This window comes from Chanos chanos, chromosome 1 (assembly GCF_902362185.1).
Source record: "Chanos chanos chromosome 1, fChaCha1.1, whole genome shotgun sequence".
Taxonomy (NCBI): domain Eukaryota; kingdom Metazoa; phylum Chordata; class Actinopteri; order Gonorynchiformes; family Chanidae; genus Chanos; species Chanos chanos.
The window spans coordinates 51,244,827-51,263,793 of NC_044495.1; the positions used below are offsets into that span (position 1 = coordinate 51,244,827).

Genomic DNA, 18,967 nt, shown 5'->3' on the forward strand with positions numbered 1-18,967 from the left:
AAGCGGTGACAGGCAAACTTTATTTGCATTAGTTATTGAAGATATAGGTTATAGGCTTGCTCAAAACAACACGAACCACTAATTAACTGATATGGGCTTGTTTTCTGAAATGAGGTGCACTCTGACTGAACCACACACACTTCTACTATTTATGTGCAAATTCACTGTGGTTGAGCACTGAGGCTAGTGCTAGAAAATCCACCTACTCGCATAGACAGCTCTTAGAGACTGAAGTTCCAAAGGCACAATGCATGGGTGCATCCTTGTATTATTATTATTATTATTATTATTATTGTTATTATTATTATTACTGTTATTATTATTATAGAAAAATTATTACTCTTTAGCTGACCCGTAGATCATTCCTGGATGCCTGCAATGCTTATTCATGATATTTAAAAGATAATTTACAACACTGTGCTCTGTACCAACTTAATGGGGCTAAGCTCTCGCCAAACATAGACCTTCATTAGTGAAAATGAACAGGAATAAGGTAGTGTTAACAGATTTTAGGTTGGATGTTTTAATTATATTTACAAGTAAGTACACGACAATTTCAGTCAAGGCAAAATGCCAGAAATGTGTTTTGGAGGTAGAAGAGGAGGAGAGAGAAAAGAAAATTCGCTTCAGTAGCGTTTCACACTTCCAAGAGTAAAGGATGCAGCACGAAAGTACATTTTTGAACCTCCACCTTGAGTTTTGTTTCTATGGCAACTCAATTCCAGCTCCAGATAAAAGACCTGTTATGATGTTTCGCTGTGGATTTGAGACAAAGTGAATGTCTTTGGGCTGGTTCGGAAGAAGCTTTGTCTTGTTAAATGCCTTGCGGGTTTTCTGGCCACTCAAAGCACTCTCTTCACCTGACTATTCGACCGCTGACCAGAGACCTCCGGCTTGTTCAGCTGCTTTCGGCAAAATAGTATAGATCAAGAGCATAATGAAATGAATTTAGCATAAACACATTTTTGCCACATGAGACCGTCCACAAAATGTCCGCCCTTCATTTTCCATTTGTATCTGTAACATGCTTGAACCTTGAACGGCTACTTTTGAGACCTGACACGCTAATGTGACCCAGAAGTGTTGTACTTCAATTTCTCTCTCTCTCTCTCTCTCTCTCTCTCTCTCCCTCTCTCTGACACACACAAACACACCCAAACACCCCCCCCCCCCCCCAAACAACACATGTATCAATGAGTACACAGGACAAACGCACATCAAGGCATCCACACAGTCACTCTTAATTACACACATAAATTAAAGTCATGTGTTTCTTAGATAGGAAGGGTAGCGGTATAGTCAACGGAGCAGCACACTTTGACTCTAATGATTGCTTTCAGTCATATAAGTTGCAGTGTGTCAGAGAGATAGTGACTCAAGGCAGCACAGCTGCTTTGTACAGGCTGTATAGCCAAAGTGCAGTTATTTACTGGTATTTTGATAAGAACAGTGCTTGTAGTTGGTATACTAATATTGGTTATAATGAGGGCTCGATTGTGTGTTACTTAGAGAAGGTTAGTGTGTGTAGTTTGGTGTTGTAGTTCTGTCTGTAATGAGCCTTTAGGTTTTATATGGTGCAGATATGAGAAATTGGAATGTATCGTCGGCAGCAGCGGCTGTAATGATGGTGGACAAGGAACCGGTCTTGGAACCCATCCTTTCCTGACCTCTCCTCAGATCCCAGAGCTATGAATTACCCTCACGGCCTCGTATCACACAGCCGCTTCCAAATTATTCGTCTTATGAGTCACCAATCTGTAGCCTGCCCTGTCTCACTCTCTCTCTCTCTCTCTCTCTCTCTCTCTCTGTCTCTCACACACACACACACACACACACGTACACACACACACACACACACCATCTATTTCTAAATGAGGATTATGTTTCTGGTCAGAGAAACGCATTTAACTCTGTGCCCCACTGGGTACGCTTGAAAAATCACTAGTTCATTTACATTAGGAGGACGAATGGCTCAAATTAAATGAGAGCTGTACAGAAAAAGATATGGAGGAATCATGGGATAGGTGACTCTCATTATTGACGGTGATAACAACTGTTCCCTGAGAACAACAACAACAACATCAGCAAAAGTTGTTTATGTGGCTTGAGCAGCTCAAATTAGATGCAGTTATCAACATCTGCCTCACATATATTATTCGTAAACTTGCATGTTGTGTGAGGGCTTAATGAAGCGTGTAGTTTCATCAAGTTCAAAAGCTGTTAAGCGATGCATAAGTATGTGAATATTCAACTGGTTACCTTTTATGGAACTTGTAATTAAAATCTATATAAATATCTACATCTCTACCTGTCAGTATATCTATGTATATGTGTATATGTATTTTCACTCTCACAAACACACATACACACACACACACACACACACACACACACACACACACACACACACACACAGAGTCGGATTTGGATTGTATTGTGGTTGAAATTGATTTGTTGCTTTTCATATCTGCACATAACCATCACTGATGGTGATCTTTACTGGTCTCCTTCAGGGGCGATCTTTGACGAATCCGCCAAGAAAGACGACGAGGTGTTCCGCATGGCGGTGGCAGACCTCAATCTCAACAACGAGATCCTAGAGACGGAGAAGATTACCATCTCGGTGGAGTTTGTGGACGGCAACAACCCTTTTCAGGCCGTGCAGGAAGGTAAGGCCGACTTCCCAGCTCGGAGCGTCTGCCTCTAGCTCTGCCTGGAGGGTGTTTGTCGCTCTCTGAAAAAGCTCTTCCCCAGAATGAACGGAGACGAAAAAAAAAAAGTTTTTAAATCAGAAAAAAATTCTTCAGAATATACAAATTAATGTTAGTAAACAAACAAACAAACAAGCACACAAACAAAAAAAGATATGGGTATATTGTTTTAATTAAACACTGCAAGAAAGAAATTTTTAGCAATGTTGTTTTGGCTGGAGTAGGTCTGAGTTTAGTTTAGGTAAATTTAATGCTGAATGCTTTTTGTGAAAAATGAGAGACACTACATGTAGAATACTATTATTAGTTCATAGAAAAACAAAAGATGAAGAAAAACTTTTTGGTGATTCTCCTTTAAATCAAAATTGTGAGTAAATATTACAGATATTTAAGTGTAAGCACTTCTATTCATGTAGGTGATCAGCGAGAATAGAATCTAGCGATCATTAGATTGTTCATTATGAATGTGAATATCACCAATTATCTTGTTAAATTTAGCCAATATGTGTTTCTGCCCTCTAACTTTCACTTTTCTATTACTTCAACTCAGAGCACTTCCAAAAAGTAGTCAAAAGCATAAATATTTTGTCTTCAAATTAGCATGCCATACACCAGTGACATTTTTATGTCGGTTTTAAATCACCTACACAGGTAGGAACAGGTTGTTTGCTAATTGTTACAAATTGCAAATTTGTTGTAAAGGTCCATTCTGACAAAAAAGACAAATTGAAATATGATGTTTTTTTAAAAAAAATCATTATTTCGGTATCTGTTCTACAATAATTGCACTCAGAGAGTTCAGAGTAGCTATTAAGGGCATCCTCCTGTCTGACAAAGAACTCCCTGACAGAATTAAAAAATGCAAAGGAATCATAAAAGCTCTCTTCTGTCTTACTTTAAAATTCCAACTGCTCTAACTGCCAGTTGTATTTACAGAGAAGTGACAACAAAAGGACTAAACAGAACACACACACTCATATACATACACACACTGACACACACACCTCTTACACACAAGAGAAAGCAGTCACAAACTCTTGTACGCACAGACTAACACGTTCACAATCAAGTCTTTGGGTACTTTGTTTAAACGTTTGCTTGGGTTAAAAAGAAAGGTCTTCCGGAATATGGTGGTTGTTATGTAGGAACTGTGTGTCACATTCTAGTCCTCTAGCCAGAACATTCATTTGGACTCGAGCTGGTGTCATAGAGTTAACTGGAAGCTCTTCTTCTGCACCAGAATAACTGATGTTTTAGTTGTCAGTAGCACTGGGCTCATGGTGATTAAGGAACTATTATGTCAGCACTATTGTGTTAAAATGTGTAAGTGTCTAAGCAGCGCAGAGGTTCAAGTCACACTGTAAGTGTTCGATATGCAGACAGGGCAGTGCAGCCCAGGTGAATGGAAAATGATCGTAAAACAAAACACAAAGTAAACTGGGGGTACATCTACGCTTCTAAAGGCAAACTGTTATTTATTATTATATGGGTCCTCAAATATTTTTGAATTATTCATACATTTGTTGTAGAGAGGCCTTCTTCACTGTTCTCCTCAATTACTCCTCAAGCTTCTCTTCTCATCTTTGCTGGACTTAAACACTGGCGCACTCACAGTGCATAGATTGTCGAGTATTGTCATTCCGGTCAGGACTAGATACAGAGGAACTAGTTTAGAGAAAGAGCCAGGATTTCAGATGAGTAATGGCACTGGAGGGGAAATTTAAAAAACTTTGCTGAACAGATGATAAGAAATGAAACAAATCTTTCCTTCCTTTCTCTTATTACGTTTTCTGGGAAGAGTTACTCTGATTTGCTCAAAAACCTTCAAGATTTACTCAGTGGAGCCACACTAGTCAGTCAGCTGGAAAAACTAGGCTTCTTTCCATCCTTCATTAAACCAAATCTCTGTGTTTTTGCTGTTCTGTGAGTTCAACTAAGGGACCAATTTTTTGTCCTTGTCTTTTAGGTCAGGACATAGATCATCCCTTTAGATCCAAACATTTTTATTAATCAATAAATAAAATGATTTACTGCCTGACACATCACACACTTTTCTTACCCCAAAATTTACAAGCTTCTCTCTCTCTCTCTCTCTCTCTCTCTCTCTCTCTCTCTTTTAACAACGAACAATAATTTGTTCTCTTGATTTCAGTCAGTTGATTTATTGAAAGAAAGAACACTTCCTCAGTGAGTGTCTGTTTTTCTACAACTCTGTCAAAATAGTGGATGCACACCCAGTTACATACTTGTCTAAACATCCATTGAAAAGATTTCTGTTTCAAATATGTTCAGTACGTGTTAACTGTTTATTTGCATTAATTGCTAAGCATACAGTGCGTAGCTATTTACTTTATAATTTAATAATCGTATAGTATTTTCGGATCATTCACCCCTACCATTACAAGCTCTCAAACATGAGAATCAATTTTCTTTTTCTTGAAAATGCATCTTGTAGAACAAAACCCACGTGTTACTGTACTTCGACTCCACGGCTTGAATGATCTGTATCCTCACAAAATAATGATATCACTAGTTTGGTTTAGATCACATATTTCAGTACGTGATTAAAAAAAGCAGCAAAGATACCATGCCCTTCTTCCCGGCGGGAAAAAAGAAGAAGAAATAGTAAAGAGACAAAAAAAAAAAAAAAATCCCCCGGAGCTTCCTCGCATCCCTGACCTCTGAGAAGCCGCGAGCCGCAGTGTCGTGTACTCTGCCGCGGCATACTCCTGTATTTGTAACAAGGCCCGGTGCTTTTAGCCGTCTCACCGCGTAGCAGGTGAATGGAGGATAGTTGAGACGCGTTGCAGCTGAACTCTTTGCTATCTAATGGAAAGCGCGTATTAGCTAACTGTGCTCTTGAGAGTTACACTCCGCCTTTCTCTCTCATCAAAGGCTCCTCGGTGCCATTTCCTGGCGGGTTGTTTTATTTATTTATTTATTTATTTTTGGTGGGCTTTTTTTTTCCCCCCGTTTGTTTGTTTGTTTGAAGTTTCGCTGTAAGAGCTGCCTAATTACAGGTACATGTGCTAGAGTTCAGGCTGAGCGGCCATGCTGTTACTTTTCGCGTGGCCGTCACATTCGCCGGCCTTGTTATTCATCCTTCATTTATGTAAACATCTGTTTAGCCCACCTCTCTTTTCTTCTTCTACAATCCCAGTGCTGTGTTTTTATTCCCAGTGTAAAATGAAAAAAAAAAGCAACCAAAAAAAAAAAACCCCAAAACAAACAAAACAAAACAAAAAAATAGAAAAGAGCTTAAAAAAGGCGCAACAAGTGAAATATCTTGCAGTTCCATGGCCAAATCGGATAATGCCGCATATCCACTGATTGGTTTTTCCTTTTTTTTTTTTTTTTTTTTTTTTTAAAAAAGTATCTTTTCACCACTGTAAAGCCATGATTCCTTGTTTACCGTCTCTTTCCTTTTAGTTCAATGAATCACTCAGTCTGCCAGTCCTCTCACGTGCAGCTCTCTCTCTATGAAAAGCAAAGGGATTATATTTCCTCAGCTTGGGATCTCAGATTATCAAATATATGCTGAAATGACACAGAGTTTTTGTTTGGAATTATTTTGTAGCTTTTGTTATACGTACATTGCGGTATGCATACCACATCTCTACCTGATTCCAAAGGGTTGATGGAAATCATGTGGTTCTGACACTGTATAGTGAGATTACTATAGGTTTTATCTCCCTTCCCGCAGTGCTTCAACATCACCATTCAAAGCCCAGTGTTTGCGTGCACACATTCTTAACTTGTTACTAAGCCCATCAAAAAAAGCATCTTAAATGAGTATTCATCTCAAAATCCTGGATTTAGACGCCCATCTGCGTTAGTTTGCCCAGAGAGGATTCACTACAATGACTCTATTGAATCTTAACAGCGGATTTGTCTGGTCTCTGGTGCTGAGCGGGTTATCCCTGCGAATGAGAAATGGAAAAGTTAAATCGGACCACTTTCTGTACCTTGTCTTTGCGCACTGTCCTCATTGATGAAATAATTGTGCTCAAAACCTGATTCCACTTTTTTTTTTGTTAATTCTGAGATTATAGTCAGCGTTATTTTGAATGCACACTCATGTCCTGGCAGCTGCTTTAGGCTAGATTAACTTCCGTGTTGTCAGCTTTGCAGAGTGTGTGTATATGTGTGTGTGTGTGTTTTTGTGTGTGTGTGTGTGTGTGTGTGTCTGGGTGTGTATGTTTGTGTGTGTAGAAAGAGAGCTTTGTTCTGGGCGCTGGCTGATTAGTACAGGTTCCTGTCCAGCAGCAGTGTTTTGATCCTCAAATGAAGTACAGTACTTTCCTTCCGGACCTACGTCAGTAATTACAAAATGGTCATACACTAATGTGTACCGTCTTGTTCTTTTCAAGGTGATGTTGGCAGGCACTCCATGCAGTGTTTACAAATGAAAGGTCAGACATGCTAAAGAACATGTGAGGAATTTGACTTTGACAGGTCCGTTTAGTTTGATCCGGACATAACGCCAACCAGACACATCGTACCGTCGTTTGCCGCTGACAAAAATCCTTGAAAACCTCAAAACATCCGAACTTACAGACTTGCAGATACATCTGTGTTTATTTTAAGGCAGATTGTTTTGTTCACATTATTCCGCTCCTCATATATTTTTACATTTTTGACACGCTTGTTATAGGGAACTATTTTCTGCTACTTGTAGAGTACTCTGAGATTAGCAAAGATAAAAAAAAGCTAATTAAGAGGCAACAGGTGAGAGTAATGGCATTGGAGATGCGTTATAGAAATGAAATAAAAAAATCAGATAAAAGTACCACTTAATGCCGCCAGTTGTGAGGCTCCAAACATGAAGCAAGAAATTTTCCAAAGCAACTTGCGTCATGAATTATGTGGTGGTGTGGCCTCTTTAAGATGGTAAACGTGTGTTCCATCTTTGGAATGATTTCTGTGAAGCTCTGTGTGTATAAATTGATGCTCCATGTCAAGAAGACCGGTGATGCCGTAATACAATCTGATGTCTCAGATGTGCTATGTATGAATCCTCTGTGCATTCGTAATTGCATAATCTAGCTGTGTAATTAGCATAATAAGTGAAATTAGCCAACAGGTGGGTGTGTGACTGGTTAGCTGCTGACACGATTAAAACGCTAACAGGAACCATAAATGGGTAAAGTGACACGTTTGGTGAAAATGCTGGAAAAATCGTTCCTCCTCTTTGTCCGTGCTCTCTCTTATGCCATTCCAAGCCTTAAAAGAGATGCACACAGATGACAATTTGAATGAATCGAGTTGTGATTCAAGTTGCTAGTTATTGGAGGGTTAGGGTTGTGAGGTTCAAAGCTAAAGAAAGTGTGTTTGGCAGAGACCAGCTTTATAGAGGGGAGATTGATAGAGGGAATTTTTTGGTTGACATTTTGGTTGCGTGATTAGTATAATAAAGCATGTTATCAAGATTCAGAGAGCTGCAATTTCATGGCTTAAACATCATTATTTAGTGACTTTTTTGTTTTTTTGCTAGCATAGCTGGTAAAGAGGTCTGTTTTACAGTTGTTAAAAGCTTAAAACTCTTTTCATGTTCTGGGATTTGTCAAGTATTCGATGGGAAAACAAAAAGATGTGTCCGCCATGTTACACCAACACCCATATAAAATGCCATTATTTAAATGTTAATATTGATTAAATTATTTAGAAACTTGTTTGAAAGTAAATACTACTTGGTATTGTTTTAGTATGTGTTTCTTAGTGGAAAAATACAGTGGATATAAAAAGTTACCCCTGTTAAAATGGCAGGTTTTTGTGGAAAAAAAAAAATGAAACCAAGATAAATCATGTCAGAACCTTTTCAACCTTTGTGAAATTGCAACCTATGAATTCAAGTGAAAAACAATAAGAATGATTTTAGGAAAAAAAAAAAAGAAAAAGAAAAAGTGGACAATAATCTGGTTGCATAAGTATGCACACCCCTAAATAAATACTTAGTTGAAGCACCTTTAGATTTTATCATGGCATTCAATCTTTTTGGGTAGGAGTCAATCACTTTGGCACATCTTAGCAATATTTTGCCATTCCTCGTAAAAGCATTCTAACTCTGTCAAATTGGCCAGGCATCTCCTGCACACAGCCTTCTTCAGGTCATCCCACAGATCTTCGACTGGATTTAGATCTGGGCTCTGGCTGGGCCGCTCTGGAACCTTGATCTTGTTTTGGTGAAGCCATTCCTTTGTTGATTTGGAAGTGTGCCTCAGGTTGTTGTCAAGCCAAAATTCATCTGAAGTGTTTAAGCAGAAGCCTTAAAGTTTTGCGCCAAAATTGACTGGTATTTGGAGCGATTCATTATTCCCTCCACCCTGATTAAAGCCAGCTGAAGAAAAGCAGCCCCAAAGCATGATGCTTCAGCCTCCATGCTTCACCGTGGGGATGGTGTTCTTTTGGTGATGTGCTGTGGGGTTTTTTTTTGCATCAAACATATCTTTTGTTACTGTGGCCAAAAAGTTCTACTTTGGTCTCATCAGACCATAGCACATCGCTCCACATGGCTTTGGTAGATTGGATGTATTTTTTGGACACTTTCACTGGGCATGGATGGTCTTTTTTTGGTTAAAAAAGGCTTCCGTCTTGTCATCGTACCTCATAGCCCAGACATATGTAGAATTCGGGAGACTGTTGTCAGATTTAGGGAGCAACCAGTATTTGCCAGAAATTGCTGCAATTCTTTTAATGTTGCTGTAGGCCTCTTGGTAGCCCCCCTGGCCAGTTTTCTCCTGGACTTCTCATCAATTTTAGGGGGACATCCTGTTCTTAGTAATGTCACTGTTGTGCCATATTTTCTCCACTTGTTGATTATTGTCTTTACAGTGTTCTGTGGTATATCTTGGAATTTTTTTTGTAAGCCTCTCCTGATTGATATTTTTTAAGAATGAGGTCTTGTACCTGCTTTGTATGCTCTTTTCAGCCCATTGCTTTTCCAGTTGGATTATTACCATGAGGATGTCAGGAAAATCTGATAGGAACAGCTGTACTTTATTTGGGGTTAATCAGTCACTTTAATTGATGACAGGTATATACTAATCAGTATTTAACATGTGTTTGAATGTGACAGGTTGATTCTGAAGACTTATGCAACTAGGTTATTGTACATTTTTTATTTTTCTTTTTTTTCCCCCTAAAATCATTCTTATTGTTTTTCACTTTAATTTATAGGTTGCAATTTCACAATAAAGATAGAAAAGGTTCTGACATGATTTATCTTGGTTTCATTTTTTTTACATCTCAAAAACCTGCCATTTTAACAGGGGCGTGTAGACTTTTTATATCCACTGTAGTTCTTTGACATAACCCTTGAACAACAACAGAATCCTTGAAGGTTGTCGTATACAAAACCTGAGATGATGCTAACTGGTACACAACATCAAAAGTAGCTTGTCATCAGGTTTTTGCACCCATGAGAAGGTTTTAATGAGTTTACATTCCAGTAGGTAGAGCTATACCTGAATTAGGAACTCAAAAATAAGCCCATTTGATGCACAGCGTCCCTGATTATGTTTTTTCTTTTTCTCTTTTTTTTTTTTGCAGAACACAACACAGAAACATGTGAACATGTTTTCATGTGTTTGAATGTTGTACAATAAAGCATGGTTTTGATGCTATCCTTTCGAAATTAATTGAAACAGTAAAGTTGTCCTAAAATGACAGTTTGGGTCTGTTTTCAGGTAACTTTTTTTTTTTTTTTCTTTCCTGTAACTCAGCTGCACATTCCGTTTTTGAGGAGACCCAGCCCACATCCAGGAAATGTTTTGTGCTCTTTTCCCTAAATGTTTTGGACTTGTCCTCTCTCACGATGTAACCAGTTCTTGGTTTGCCATGCGCCCTCACAGGTGCAGGAACACAGTGATTGAGACACATTTTGAGAGCTGAGGAAGAGAGGGTTATTTCTTTTCATCTTTCACATCTCTGAGGGGACAAAGCCTACCTGTAGCACGGCCGACGGAGATGGCCAGCATTTTCCCTTTAAGAGCTGTACCGTGGTTTCTGTGGTATTTTTGATAAAATTTTTTGCTTCCTCTGCCTCTCAGTCCCTTAACTGCGTAGGGACACACGTATAGCACATCACATGACCACTTACCACCCTCCAGAGAATGTGGAAGTGCCTGAGGGAAATGCAATTCCATTTCCAGGTTCTGTAACATTTCTAAAACTAGCTAATGCACCATGAAGGTGTGTTTTTTTTTGTTGGTAATACCGGATACACATTTCATATTTTAATTAGGACAATGTTATGTTGTCACACAATGCTTATCTCCACTTCTAACAGCAAAAAGACAAACAAAAGGGTACGCCATATTCCGGAGAAAATCTTTCCATTGAAACTAATGAGAAGTCATTTATGTCAACTTATTTAGTGGACTGCATTCATAATACAGTTGTCAAACCTGAATTTGATGACCAAATAAACCTTATGGATACTGAAGAATAGAATAAACACTAGCAGGTTGGTGTATCACTTCTCGTCATACGTGTTACTGTTCAAGCTATGAGATCACAGAGATTTTGTTCGCTGTAGATTTATTTTCTGTGTATCAAATTGGGAAAACTCAGTTTTATTAGTCCAGACCATAGAGGTTGACAAACACCAGTGGCTATTGGATTTCACATTATGAATGTGTAAATCATAGGGGCCATTCATTTTCTTAAATGTGGCCAGTATGCTTTTACCATTGTGTAAATAGCCCTTTTACGACATCATTTACACAAAGAGGGAGTCTCCATGGACCGAAAAGTAATTGGAAATGTAAACATTTTTCATTTTTAAGCTAGTACACTGTCAGCAATATTTTCATATCACCTCTCTTCAAAGACACCCTGATGGTAACAGGTGGTTTGCAAATCAAGAAGTGAGCCACGCGGGTTATAAGGTTGTATGCTGAATATAAATGAATTGAAATCATTGACACTCCCAACGTTCCCATGTGCTTTTTTTTTTTTTCCCGTATACTGCAAGGTTTTTAAAATTGTATGTGACATAAAGCAAACCCACTTTATGTCCTGTGACATTTTCATTTTCCTTGTGATTGAAAGAAGGCATACGCGCTTTATTGGGAAGAATTGCTTAAGCTTGATTACAATTCCAATGACCCAGAAAACCATCTACCATGTAGTTTCTCCAAAAGTAATGGGGAAAAGCGCATTGATATGAATATCATATGAAGATTCATTCATTTCACTGGTGCTAAGAACCATTGTAAATATTTCCAGACATTATAGATTCTATTTTATGCATCACTCTGTGTGAGACCATTATGGTTTAAGGTCAGTTATTACTGAGAAACTGGGTTCATGTCAAATCTTTCAGCTCCTTCATAGTTCTTCGTGGCTCCTTCTCAGAGGCCACAGATTCAAGTGTTGTAGAAACGTATAAGTTTTATCGTTTTTATGCAGTGTGCTTGCACTTGCTTGACTGAAGCAGAATCTTGGAAATTGAAGGGAGTTAGTGACTAGAAGAGACACTTTGTCCTGTAATGAAAATTTCAGAGGGAGATAAAGCTAGACTAGATTATACATTATTAATAATAGTGTGCTGTCACTCATTATTGGTTTCTGTTTGCTGTAGACATAATTCTAGAGGTGACTGTTGAAGGGGACAATATCAATGATTTATTCTCTTGATTTAACCACAAATAGGCCCATCTGTTTTTTTTTTTTTTTTTTTTTTTTTTTTTTTTTCCCAAATATTTTTTGTGTATTATTGATGAAAGATTTATAAGGTAATTAGGCTTTAATCCAAATCATTTTATGGGGTTCACTATGACTGACCCTGGTTCATTTTCAGAATGCATATAATGTCTTGATTCTCTTGGAATCAGGAACAAAAGTGTATTTGAACGATGAGTAAAGAGGATGCAACCTACTTCTTTATAGAAAAAAAAAAAATCAATTTAGTCATGTCAAGATATATACACACAGATGGAGGAACCATTGAAACAATGGATACTATGAAGACTCGACTTTTGAACATATCACTCTTATTTCTTTCAAACATCCCATTACTTTCTATATGTCTGTGTTTCACTCAAAAATAGAAACTATATATATATATATATATATTTATTTGTAACACTGTTTCCTTCTCTCTCATGCCCACACAAAATACATTTTCACAGCCAGTCAGGATTCACAGTCTGGTGTGTGTGATAAAGTGCAGTGTGAGTGGGTTCATTCCGTTAACCTCCGAGGTGCTTTCCTTTTCCTTTCACCGCACTCTGCTCCCTGATGGTGCATGCATCCTTACTCATCCTGTAAAAGTCTTCCCATCCCCTTCTGTGCCAAGCTGTGCCCCCCTCCCCACCTGCCCCCCGCCAGCAAAAAGTCCAGACTTGTTCGGAACACACACACACACACACACACACACACACACGCGCGCACACACAGGGATCCTAACACTTCCACATCCCCAAATATGCTGAGAGGGATTTCTCCTCTATGCTGAGAGCCCCCTCCCTCCTTCTCTCCCTCCCGCCAGTGTTTCTTGAGGAATAGGCACAATCCAATTATCCAGGCGGTAATCAATGTGTGGGGGGGGGGGCGTTTCACACAGAGAGCCTGACATTTCTAATAAAGCAATGATATGATGGCATTCTACAGCTGACAGCTGGCTCAAATACCCTGACCACGAAGACTCGAGGGGCTCCTTGGGAGGGCACTGGCTCTTGCTAAAGAGGGTTTGTTTGGTTGTTACTTTTGCGGCGGAAATTGGCGCCTCCTACATTTTCCCATGAATGATGAAGGAAACGTCTTTTTACTTTATGAAAAGTCTGTGAGGAGCAGCAAGCTAGCAGCGAACAACAACAACAACAACAACAACGCCGGTTGAATATCTCTATTGGACGTGGCAGGAGACGCTGGGAACTTCCTGATTCCATGTGGTGCTTTTTCACCGCCTGAAACACACTGTCTGAATGACGATGGATGTTATTTATAGCAGACAAACATAAGCCAGACACTCACTGGTGTCCGTGAGTGGTGCCGGGCTGTAAGAATAAAACAACTTCAGTTACAAGAGTAAAGTCATTTGTATATGAAGATGAATCATGCTCCTACAGTTAGGACAATGACGGTTTACAGTATTATATTATACATTAATGTGGTGTCACAACAGTAGATGCGTCCATGTGAGTGACATGGCCCTTTGCCAAATTGTTGAAGAGCAAAATCTCAATCTGGGATCCAACTTCATTCATTAACAAATTAAACTGTGTACAGCCACCTTCTCCTTCTTTAGGTTGAGACAGGCACACAAAGAAGGCAGCAGAATCATAAAAGTCAAAAAAGGAAAAAAAAAAAAATGCAGCCAAGACTAAGTGAAAGGGCTTCCCTTCTGTACCTGTGTTTTATGGGCTCTATAAAACCTAGCTCTACAACTGGCCAAAAAAGCTCTTTCCATTTCAATGTAAGCAGCAAAAAATAGCCTTGGAGATCTCTTCAGTATACTAAGCAGATCAGAGTGCCAAGCTCAAGAGTACAAAATTACTTTTCAGAGAAATATCTCTTTTGAGGGAGTCAGGGCAACTACAGTTTCAGGTAATCACATTAGTACTTTTTTTTCCCAAAAGAACACCCCTCCTGACATGTTTTTATCCCTTATTAATTATGTGTGTGTGTGTGTGTGTGTGTGAGAGAGAGAGAGAGAGAGAGAGAGAGACAGACAGAAAGAGTGAGAGAGAGAGAGAGAGTGAGAGAGAGACAGTGAGAGAGAGAAAGAGAGAGAGAACGAGTGCCTGCTTTATTCTGCCTCCCTTCTAGCAATTGTCCTAATCACAGACATCACTTTCAGTCATTTGAAAGGAGAAGTCCAGTCACCCTGTAGCTAAGTCCCTGCCCCCTTACAGAGATTTCTATCCCTCAATGCTGCAGTCGGAGAGCTGGAATAATAGCACTGATTCATTTCACAGATTTGGCCTCCCTCCACCCCCCTAACCCCCATTGGACCTCTTTCCCAGTCATCTCAATAGGTTCTGTCACTCTAATGGTAGACCTTTTTTTTTTCCTGAGCCCTCATTTTTGTGCCTGATGAGTATTTTTTTCCAGCAAGGATGCTGATTGGGAAATGTCATGCTGGGCATTCCATTCCATCAAACCATTCCTCATTTCCTACAAACATCGAAATGGACAACAAATCTCTCCTTGCAGTTCCATCAAATCAGTTCAAATCTGTTTCTTGGGCATGGTAATGCTTCTGGCCCTGCTCTCTGAAAAATGGCCACCAATAGTTCAGTTCCAAGCTTTTTTTTCTTTTCTTTTTTTTCCCTTTGCCTTAGCCACCCCCCCCCCCCCAAGTCTTTTCTTATTTGTGAGTCACTGTAGAACAATTTGGTATAGATTTTCAGGAGGTTTGTAACCTATTTACAGAGTGGCGGTTGAACTTGTTGGATGTAGATGGTAAATCTTACCCCTCAAGGGATTACCTTAATGGTTTTAGAGGGTCACACTTACACTGGACAAGGAATGATTACCCAGTTCAGAGCATTGAGGATTGTCATAGGATTAAGGGGCTTGCTTAATGATTATGCCATTGATCAGACTGGTGCCTTACCACAAGAGGTCAGACAGGTTGGCTCCAGACGTTACGTTTGGACGTGAGCGTTTTGCTCATAGCAGTCATTCTTCCTATTGATCAACTTGTCAGGAAGAGAGCAGATGAGGTGAGGCTGATTCTGGGGACTCTCCATTCTTCTTTCAATCCTGGGGTCTTTTGTCCCAACAACATCCTCTTCCCCCAACACCATCGCCACCAATCCAGTCTCTGAGTCCCCCCAACCCCGAGACAGGGTCTGGTGAAGTCCAGGAGATGTTCCTAAGCCTTGTCTGAGAAGCTGATTTAAGTCTTACTTGAGCATTTGGATGTTGCCAGATGATCTAGGAATGATCTGGGGGATGGGGGGTGGGGTGCTAGCGATGCAAATCAGGCTCATGTCCTAGCCACTCACTGTGCAGAGCTCACTGACAAAGTCCACCCTCATCCCTGGTCTGTCCCTCCTCTAATCTCCTCATCCTTTCTTCTCTTTCTTTCCTCTCGTCTCTGGAATGTGTATTCCTCCCTCTCCACAACCCCTGCCTCTCCCCTAGTTCTCTTGGTTGCCAATACAGCATCATCCATCACTCTGGCAGCGATTAGAATCCCCAGCTGTTGGCATTTGGGACAGGCCTTCTGTCAGTCAGCCGAGTTGAGTTACCGAGCTGATCTTGCTGACAGCACCGGCATAAATCAGACCTGACCAAACGATCAAAGACAGAAATCTTCCAAGTTTTTCCCAGTCATTATTTGTGTATTTACTACTACTCACCCACCGACACCCCCCCCCTCCCCCCATCTTAAAGGTAAAAGGGAACAGATGTCTTCAGCATGGGTGGAGGGTAAAACCTTTTGGCTAAAGGTACTCAGATGTTTTACAGTGCATGTAAATGAAGCAGCAAAATTGAGAAAGAATAGATAAAGCTAATAGGAACAGCCTATAAAAAAAAAAAAGCCCTCTTAAAAATGTCTCGGCAGCTGTAATGGAGCCAACATCTCTTCATCTGTATCTTCAGTGTGCAGTGCAAATGCTGCTTTCTGTTCGCCTGCCAGTAATCACTGTTGGACACATCTGCAGTTAACCACACCTTGTTTCCCCGAGTGTACGTCATGGTTGAATCCGACAGTCGAATGCACATATGAGCTGCGTGTGTAGCTGTATGGATGTAGGACAAACAAATACCTACAATGGGACAGGAATGCAATGTAGCAGCACTAATAACTTGAGATATAGAAATTCTGACCATGACAAGGTAGTCATCTAGAGGTGTGTGGCAGGAATACATTTTATTGGATTTAGATGTGGCTGCTGTAGCATGGGATGTATAAAGTTATTTTATTGAATGCACAGAGTCTCCATAGTTTTCTGCCATCACATTAATTGAAATCAATTCAAAATTGAATTCTTCTCATTTAAATGTCTTTGACATCTACAATGTTCGACTGAGCTCATGGAAGTAGACACCTCACTGAATGCTGGGATTAATTTTCATGCCGCCATCTATTACTGCCTTAAATGAAGTGTCAAAACCTATCAACATATTCGAGAGCAAAACGTGTCAGAAACTCCTGCTGCTACTTTGTGTGGGTGGATTAAATTCTTTTAAGAAGAAAAAGGCTACAAGCTGAGGTTGACCCAATATTTTCTCTTCATGTAGACCAACTGTCAATAACCATGGTGACAGGAGCTACACTGCGCTAACGCTAACACTAACGCTGTTGCTATCGCTATCGCTACCCGCCGACCTAAGAGAATATGGGAAAATATGTCTCAGTACAACAGAAGGACTCTACGCATCCCCTCAGGGCTTTTATAGTTGTGACTTTTCGGTGACTGATGTTGTTTTGCCGCAGTCGGGACCACTTAACTCCTCTAGTCAGCTTTTAGCAACAACGAATGGATTGGGAGGGTGGATGGATACTGAGGGGGAGGAGGAATGGGGAGGAAGGCAGTGGTCAGAGATGTGGAACTTAAGATAAGAACAGAGGAGAGGCAGATAAGGAAAGGTTAAGGACGGTGTTGTGATGTGTGTTTTTATATATATATATATATATGTACTGAGGAGACAAGTGCTTTATCATTTGGCCTTTTACGATATGGCAAGGAAACAGCTGTTCTGTTAACACAGAGAACCGTCACAGTGGGTGTCCATTTACTGGGTAGTTTATAGGCTGTGGCACATCCCAATGAATCATAATCTCATAATTCATCATTAGTTCATTTGACAATATTAAGACCTTAATAGTTAACTCCCTTGCTTGTAAATAGGCCATAGTTTGTAATGAGTAGATGTGTTTAGTGAGTATTAAATGACATTTGGAAATTGAGAAGCATTTGATTTACACTTCAATCAAAGTTTCTGAGTGTTAAACTAATCATGGACATCACAAACTTGCTGTGTATCGCAATTTGTTTCACAAGAAGAAAAAAACTTGTGAACCACCAGAACACAAGTCACAGTTTTTCCAAATTTTGACCAAATAGGGCTTTGTGGTCTCAACTAGTTGTTGTGTGTGAATTATTTCCATAAAATATTTTGACGTCTAAGAAACAGTCATGCCACACTGATGTTATGTCTATATCCATTGGCTTTGTGATCTTGGTTTTATAAAAGCCTTTTCTAACAGCCTTTCCTGTAACATTAATAACTCTACTATGGCCTTATCTTGCGAACTTTGACTTCTTACCCACTCTGCTTTAGCTGCACCCAACTTTGCCCTCCCTCCAATAAAAGGCATCTCTTTTATTGGATCCTTGACCTGTCACTCACACTTGGCCCCCAACCTGACAGCGTTATTGTTTTTCTGAGCCTCTGTGATTGCTCTTTATCCTCCAATAGCGCTTCTCGCTAAATCTGTGTCAACACGCTCAGAGCAACTGTATCTTTTTCATTTTCCCATGCCTTACATGCTGTACAAAAGTTTCACTGATGTGTATTACGAGTGTCACAATCCTGTGTACTATCCAAATAAATACAGCATGTAACGGACTTGTTTGAAAACCTTGAGGTTGATGTTTTTTGCATGATGCAGGATGATGTTACGTTAGGTTGACTTTGCCTTTGAGCGGTGCTCCAGTACTGGCTTTAACCCTCCCAGTCTCATTTCTAACTTTTATGGGACATGGTAAAGAAAACCTTTAAACAGTTGGAACTTTTTGGTTCAGAGCTATGCTAGGCTCAGAGCTAAGTAGCTTTTTTTTTCTTTCTTTTTTTTTTTTTTTTGCTTTTATAACCTCTGGACAAACAAAACAAAATTTCAACCAGGCAAAAAAAAAAAAAAGTGTTTTGCTCTGAGAACTGGGTTTTGCGCAGAGCGCTGACCCTGCCCTAAAACAAAATCTTAGTTTAGTGTTCAACCTGGCATAGCCTTGAGCTATAACAGTCTCTTCAGATTCAAAGTTAAACAAACACACCAAAAACCCTGAAATAACTGAAGACCAGCGCTATAGCAAACCGCTCACTGGTCGTCTCTTGACGCCGCCCGTGCTCCATATCTTCTCAATTGATTCTCGCAGTTGTAAGTGTTTTCCAATCCCTTTTCCACTCTACATAGCTTCAGCTCAAATTAATGAGGTTACTTTTTAAACAGTTGCATATCAACTGGCCCGCTTTTGGTTAATTAAAATCTGCAGTATTTTTCAAAAGAGTGGCTACACAGAATGTTTTGTGTGTGTGTGTGTGTGTGTGTGTGTTTGTGTGTGTGCAAGTTGTAT

General features: G+C 39.7%; 1 protein-coding gene across 1 annotated transcript in view; it reads left to right on the forward strand.

Annotated features, from left to right (window-relative positions):
- The window catches only part of grid2 (glutamate receptor, ionotropic, delta 2), a 279,373-nt gene that overhangs the window by 38,090 nt on the left and 222,316 nt on the right, over positions 1–18,967 (forward strand). The window contains exon 2 of the mRNA XM_030783937.1: positions 2,514–2,669. Within this exon, the coding sequence (XP_030639797.1) occupies positions 2,514–2,669 (156 nt within the window). The remainder of the gene's footprint in view (positions 1–2,513; positions 2,670–18,967) is intronic.